General features: G+C 50.1%; 1 protein-coding gene across 1 annotated transcript in view; it reads right to left on the reverse strand.

Annotated features, from left to right (window-relative positions):
* Positions 1 to 7,500, reverse strand: part of cntln (centlein, centrosomal protein) — a gene marked incomplete at both ends in the record, with an annotated part of 92,077 nt that overhangs the window by 20,138 nt on the left and 64,439 nt on the right. Inside the window, 4 exons of the mRNA XM_084454457.1 lie at positions 210 to 347; positions 889 to 1,015; positions 4,999 to 5,096; positions 5,201 to 5,321. Coding sequence (XP_084310583.1) covers positions 210 to 347; positions 889 to 1,015; positions 4,999 to 5,096; positions 5,201 to 5,321 — 484 coding nt within the window. The remainder of the gene's footprint in view (positions 1 to 209; positions 348 to 888; positions 1,016 to 4,998; positions 5,097 to 5,200; positions 5,322 to 7,500) is intronic.

Genomic DNA, 7,500 nt, shown 5'->3' on the forward strand with positions numbered 1-7,500 from the left:
TGGGGCCGTCTTGGCCAGGGCTCCTTCAGAAAAGAGATCTAATTACAACAGGACTTCCCTGGTCAAATAAAGGTTAAATACATGCAATTAAAAAGAAAAAGATAAAGGCCTTAGAGAGAGATAGATGTACGTACAGGAAGACAAACACACTCTGGTAGATGGACGGACGTTGACGGGTGCGTCTCGTCCCCGTCGGGGCGGTACCGTACCTTCCTGTCCAGCTCCTGTCGGAGTTTGAGGCAGGCGGCCTCGTGCTCGCTCTTCTCCCTGGTGGACACACTTAGCCTCCGTTTTAGAGACTCCAGGAAGGCCTTCCTGTTAGAGGCCTCCTCCGTCAGCGTCCTCACCTGGGGGACGGGGGGGGGGGAGGGAGGGAGAGAGAGAGAGAGAGAGAGGCTAGATGATCACATTCAGCTGATTAACCTTGACTTACAGTAGCTTCTCACGGCTTTTAATGGGATTTCTAGAACCTTGTGATTCTCTGCAGTACCATGCCATGAAAATGTTATCATGACGGAAAATGTTATCATCATGCAGATTTATTGAGTGAGTATGTGCAGTAGCTGCATACGGTGCTGTTTACAGGAAAACATTTTGATGCGCTGTGGGCTCAATTTTTTATATTTCCAAAATCTGTGAAGATCGTTTGTGGAGGTCAGTCTGAAGATGTAGTGTAGCAATCGAGGTGTCAATTGACCCAAAAATGTGGGAGGAGTAGGGTTTGATAGGTTTTGAGGATTCCTGACCACCTCTTGAGGTCGGACCAAAGACCGAGTCCTAAGTGTGCTTGTGATCTAAGTGCGCTTGTGATCTAAGTGTGCTTGTGATCTAAGTGCGCTTGTGATCTAAGTGTGCTTGTGATGCCAGCTGGGTCCTAGCGTGTGCTACCTTGCTCTCCAGCTGCTCCACCTGTCCTCTGTGGTTCTTCTCTGCCTCCTGGTGGAGCTTCATCCTGGCCTTCACCTCCTCCACCAGGCGCCTCTTAGTACTCACCTCTCTCTCCGCCTGGCTGGCCCTGGGAGACACACACACACGTAAACAAATACACACACACAGGCACACACACAGGCACGCACGCACGCACACACACACACACATACACACACACACACATACACTCACATAGACATTCCTAAACACTGTACACATACACACAGACCGGTGCGCGCACATATTAAAACACACATACCGCACAGTACACACAAATACAAAAGGCGTGCGCACACACACACATACACGCACGCCGCATACACATTCTTAAATACTGTACACACACACACAGATGGGTACGCACACACACACACACACACACACACAAACACACACAGTCTTATTGGCAGCGTGGCGTCGGGCCTGACGGCTCATTATGACAGCTAAATAGAGCGGCACGCTGCTGGCTTCCACCGAGGGGACCGGGCCGCCGGCGTCTCAATAATATCTGCGGATCGTCCCGTTCGGCACGGCGTACATTACCGGCTGACACGCCTAAGTGTGCGCCAGGGAAATTAACCAACGTGTTGTGCGCGACCGGGGAGCGTTTCCGTTTGACAAACGGCGTCTGGCGTCTTTGAAGGGCGCCGCCACAGCGGCGATGGAAGCGCAGCGACGACGACGACCGCGGTGCCGGTGGAAAGTCTTTCGGCGCGGATCACGTTCGATGGGACTCGAACGGCGGGGAAAGAGGCGTTCGCCGTGACTCATTAAACGCTGCAGGAGACGTGTGGAAAGATATCAATTCTAATATGATTAGTGAGTTGCAATTCTGAGGGGAGTTGCAACACTCAACAAAAGAGAGTCTGTGTGTGTGTGTGTGTGTGTGTGTGTGTGTGTGTCTGTGTTTAGTGCGGTCCCCGCGCGCACGGTGGCGAACGTCGAACATACACGCCGTTGTCACTTCCTATTATAAACCCCGCCCCCTGAGGCGCTTAACATTCCGTTACTCTTCGGAGCCGCCTTGCCGAGGAGACGGGCATTAAACGGACGGCCTTGATCACAGCTTTTTAAATCGTTTTTTTTTCCTTCTTCTAAAACAGCAAATTAAAGATGATGTTTTTTCTCCCTTCATAGCTGTCTGGCCTCACCGATGGGAGTCGCAACAAATGGAATATAAAACAAACAAAAATCATTAAAGATGACTTCCCCTTTTAACGAATGCGGCTTCCATCTCGTAACGGGCGGCCACTCGATCCGCGGCCTTCCCCTTTAAGACAAACAGATGATGCAAGCGGGGGGCAAGGGGGGGCCTGTCTGGGATAAGTAAATGTCCCCGTCTCCCCGGGCGGAAGCAGCCCGAGGCCAGAGAGCGGTGGGCTGGGTAAATAAATGGGAGCCGGTCTTATTGGAGTGACATTAGAACGAAATGAGACGAGGGGGTCTAGCTCCCGGGGACTTCTGGGAAGAGGCGGCCCCTGGGTTACCCAAATGGATTGGCGGGAGATAATGAGGAGGGGGCGTATCGGGGCCCCATTAAGGACGGTCTCTCTCCCTCCCTCCCTCTCTCCCTCCCTCCCTCTCTCTCTCTCTCTCCCTCCCTCCCTCCCACTCTCTCTCTCCCTCCCACTCTCTCTCTCTCCCTCCCTCCCTCTCTCTCTCTCTCTCTCTCGGTCTGTGTTGACTCGCGGACGGCGACGGACTCGACCTATCGCCCGCGCGCTCAGCCTCCCCGATGCTAATGGCAATTAGCTCTGTGACATTTATTTTAGATGCTCCTCACCCCCCCCTGAAGACCCCCGACACGAACAGAGGATAAAAAAGAATGAGGGATGAGGTTCAGAGGGAGCGTGTGATCTGGATTTATGAGCGAAAGAGAGATGGAGGGAGAGAGAGAGAGAGAGAGAGAGAGAGAGAGAGAGAGAGAGAGAACGGAACCTCATCCCTGTCTCAAACAGCAGAATTTCAGCAGTTGCTTGTTTTGTCCTATTTGTTGTCTGTGTCTCTCATCAGGTATGCGTACATGGTAACGGTGGGTATAAGCGCTGTAAGGAAGTTGTGTGTGTGTGTGTTAGAAAAAAACAAGGCTGAACCACGTATGCCCGCACATACCTGTGTGTGCGTGTGTGTGTGTGTGTGTGAGAGAGAGACACAGTGTGTGTGTGTAAGATGAAAGGTCTGCGCTTCATAAATAAGACAGTGGCTTAGAGCCGGATATTGACTGAGGACACGTTGGCGTACTTTGAAATTCCCTGCGTTTTTTCTTCCCTGGCCCTGTGAGGACGGGAGGAGGCTCGGTCCAGTCCGGTCCAGCCGGCCGCTCGCTGCAGAGGGATGGATATTTCACAGACGTCTAGACATGCCTTTCATTCGGAGGAGAGGGGTCTCTCCGCTGAGGATAGCGGTGGCCTGTGTGTGTGTGTGTGTGTGTGTGTGTGCGCGCGCGGAGAGGCAAAGGCGAGGCGTTGTTGTGGAAACGGTCCGAGGGATCTCCGCTCTGTCTGACTGTGATCCTTGCAGCCTTTGGTCACACACACACACACACACACACACACCCTGCCATCATGACTGCTCACACACTCGGCGTGTACTATTGACTGTGGTAGAGAGAGAGACAGAGGGAGAGAGAGTGGGAGAGAGAGAGAGAGAAGGAGAGAGACGGAGAGATCGAAAGAGAGAAAGAGAGGGGGGGGCAGAGAGAACGAGTGAGAGATGGAGAGGAAGAGAGAGCGAGAGAGAGAGAGAGAGAGAGAGAGAGAGGGGGCGCTAGTACCATAAGAGCGCTGTGCAGAGCAGAGGGGCATTATTGATACCTATTATAATGTTACCAACGGTGAAGGATGATTCGCAAAACTAACTGTTAATAGCTTTACGTGTGTGTGCGTGTGTGTGTGTGTGTATTTGTGTGTGTATGTGTGTGTGTGTGTGTGTGTGTGCGTGTTGAAAATAGCAGGGGAGGAAACAAAGGTGAGGACAGTTGCATCACGCTGGAGGAGGAGGAGGAGGAGGAGGAGGAGGAGAGGAAGGTAAGATTGCTCTCAAAGCGATTTCCTGCCATCCTTCGTCAGAGTTCAAAGATGAACATGAGATAATTGGGAAACAGGCGGAGATAGCTGAGGTCCTTCGAAAAAACTAATTGTTCCCCACACTAATTGCGGATAGTTACTGCTGCTTCCGTGTGTGTGTGTGTGTGTGTGTGTGTGTGATTGATCGGCGTGAGATGTAGAGCCATTCGTCAGGTCTCCAGTAGGCCCCTGGGCCATGGTAGCGGTGTTGTGTGGGTTTTTGTGTCACGAGAGGAGATGATCCTTCCTGCGGCACACACACAGGCACACACACACACACACACACACACACACACACACACAGCGGATCGATACTCGGCTTTGATCATAACACCGTGCCTCCCCGGGTCTGTGTGCTGGCAACATGACACACACACACACACACGACTCGAACAACGCACACACACACGCACAGACTGCATAATACGAAAGCACACACACTCATATTGGAAACATGCGCACGCACACTCAAAAACACACACACACACACACACACACACACAGACATACACACACACACACTGCACAGGGAACATGTTGTGCTGGAGTGCAGAAGACAGAGAGCTGCCACACGGTGGAATCAAACACTGCAGATGAGAAGAGAGAGAGAGAGAGAGAGAGAGAGAGCGAGAGAGAGCGAGAGAGAGAGAGAGAGAGAGAGAGAGAGAATTCGAGGTAGAGAAACATAAATATATAAAATATCTGGAGGGAGAGAGAGAGAGAGCAGGAGAGAAAGAAAAATACAGAAAGCGAGAACCAGACTGAGAGAGAGACACAAAGAGAGAGAAAGAGAAAGAGAGTGAGAGAGACAGACAGAGAGAGAGAGGGAGAGAGAGCCAGAGAGAGAGAAAAAAAAGGAGACAAAGACATAGGTAGAGAGATGGGGGACAAAGAGACAGAAAGACAGAGAGAGAGAGAGATAGAGTGTGGTTGGTTGTGTGTGTGTGTGTGTGTGTGTGTGTGTGTGTGTGTGTGTGTGTGTGTGTGTGTGTGTGTGACTGACTTGTCCTGCGCCTGGCGGAGTGTTTCCTCTCTCTCCTGTAGCTGGCCTCTCAGGGCTTTGTTAGCAGCCGTCAGCTTTGCCACCTCCACGCTCACTCCCTGACACACACACACACACACACACACACACACACACACAGAGACATGGCACGGACACACACAAATAGAGAGAGAGCGAGGGGAGGGGTGAGACAGGGTGAGACCGTGGTGTTGTCACACCAGAGATGACGGGTTCCAGCGGAGTGTGCAGGGCTCATTGTGACGGCGCTGGGGATCAGCCTGGTGGGGATCAGCCTGGTGGGGAGCAGCCTGGTGGGGATCAGCCTGGTGGGGAGCGAGGTTGAGAGAAGCCTCGTCTAATCTGACGTTTGTTCAAATCATCTGTTAACCTGGTCCTTACTGCGGAGGATAATCTGCTCTCTGTGACTCGCAGGGATAAAGAAGGGTTAAACAGATCCGTAGAAAAACTAGGGAAATATGTGTGTGTGTGTGTGTGTCTTTGGTGAGAATTACATTTTATTACGATAGCTGTGTTTGAAAGGGGAAAATGCCCCTATATATGGAAAATAATGTCATTCGCATGCGTTATACAAATAAAGTTTGATTTGATTTGAGAAAATGGCATTGTTCCAGTATCATACGGAAAGGACACACACACATGCACGCACACACACACATTCAGTCACACACACACACACACACACGCGGTTATGGGAGACCCTTGCGGCAGCAGGCTGTCTTGTGATCATGTGGGTGATGGATATATGAGTGTGCACCTTGTCTTCGGTTTGAAGGCTCTCATCTGTTCTCTGGAGGAAACGGAACTCACACACGCACACACACACACACACACACACACACACACCAAAGCCCTGTTCCCTCTTCACCTCTCACTCCCCCCGTGTCAGGGAGGCGTGCGCGACAGCAGCAATACAGCGGCTGACGCTGACGAGGCCCGCTAACAAGCCGGCGGTTACGGTTAGCGCCGTTGTCGTGGCGACACCTGGGAGAGCTTGCCAGCTCCCAGTCTTGTCACCTGACAGCGTTTCTGACAACACAACCGGCTGAGCGAGAAGTCTGTTAGCTTTGAAATCCTTTCACACGGTTAACACAGCTGAATATTGAATAATAGATTGACATTATTTGTATTATTTTGAGTGGGATGAATAGATTAATTACACTGTGTATACAGTAGTGCTTCATATAACATGAGGGCCCATTTTGATTAAAGGTAAAAGTTAAATGTCAACTAACTCACTAACCTCAATGAACTCCCTGAATCACTCACTATGATCAACTAACTCACCGAATCACTAACCTTGATCAACTAACTCACTGACTCACTCACTCACCATGATCAACTAACTCACTGACTCACTCACTCACCATGATCAACTAACTCACTGACTCACTCTCTCACCATGATCAACTAACTCACTAACCTTGATCAACTAACTCACTGACTCACTCACTCACCATGATCAACTAACTCACTAACCTTGATCAACTAACTCACTGACTCACTCACTCACCATGATCAACTAACTCACTAACCTTGATCAACTAACTCACTGACTCACTCACTCACCATGATCAACTAACTCACTAACCTTGATCAACTAACTCACTGACTCACTCACTCACCATGATCAACTAACTCACTGACTCACTCACTCACCATGATCAACTAACTCACTGACTCACTCACTCACCATGATCAACTAACTCACTGACTCACTCACTCACCATGATCAACTAACTCACTGACTCACTCTCTCACCATGATCAACTAACTCACTAACCTTCATCAACTAACTCACTGACTCACTCACTCACCATGATCAACTAACTCACTGACTCACTCACTCACCATGATCAACTAACTCACTGACTCACTCTCTCACCATGATCAACTAACTCACTAACCTTGATCAACTAACTCACTGACTCACTCACTAACCTTGATCAACTAACTCACTGACTCACTCACTCACCATGATCAACTAACTCACTAACCTTGATCAACTAACTCACTGACTCACTCACTCAACATGATCAACTAACTCACTAACCTTGATCAACTAACTCACTGACTCACTCTCTCACCATGATCAACTAACTCACTAACCTTCATCAACTAACTCACTGACTCACTCACCATGATCAACTAACTCACTGACTCACTCACTCACCATGATCAACTAACTCACTAACCTTGATCAACTAACTCACTGACTCACTCACTCACCATGATCAACTAACTCACTAACCTTGATCCACTAACTCACTGACTCACTCACTCACCATGATCAACTAACTCACTGACTCACTCACTCACCATGATCAACTAACTCACTGACTCACTCAACATGATCAACTAACTCACTGACTCACCCTCAGTTTGGTCTGGAGCTGCTTGACCTCTCCCTCCAGGGCTTTGATGGCGGCTGGGCTGGGGGGCTGGGTGTTCTCTGGGGGAGGAGGAGGGTGGGGGGTGGTGGAA

Source organism: Borostomias antarcticus (genome assembly GCF_949987555.1).
Source record: "Borostomias antarcticus genome assembly, chromosome: 20".
NCBI classification, from domain to species: domain Eukaryota; kingdom Metazoa; phylum Chordata; class Actinopteri; order Stomiiformes; family Stomiidae; genus Borostomias; species Borostomias antarcticus.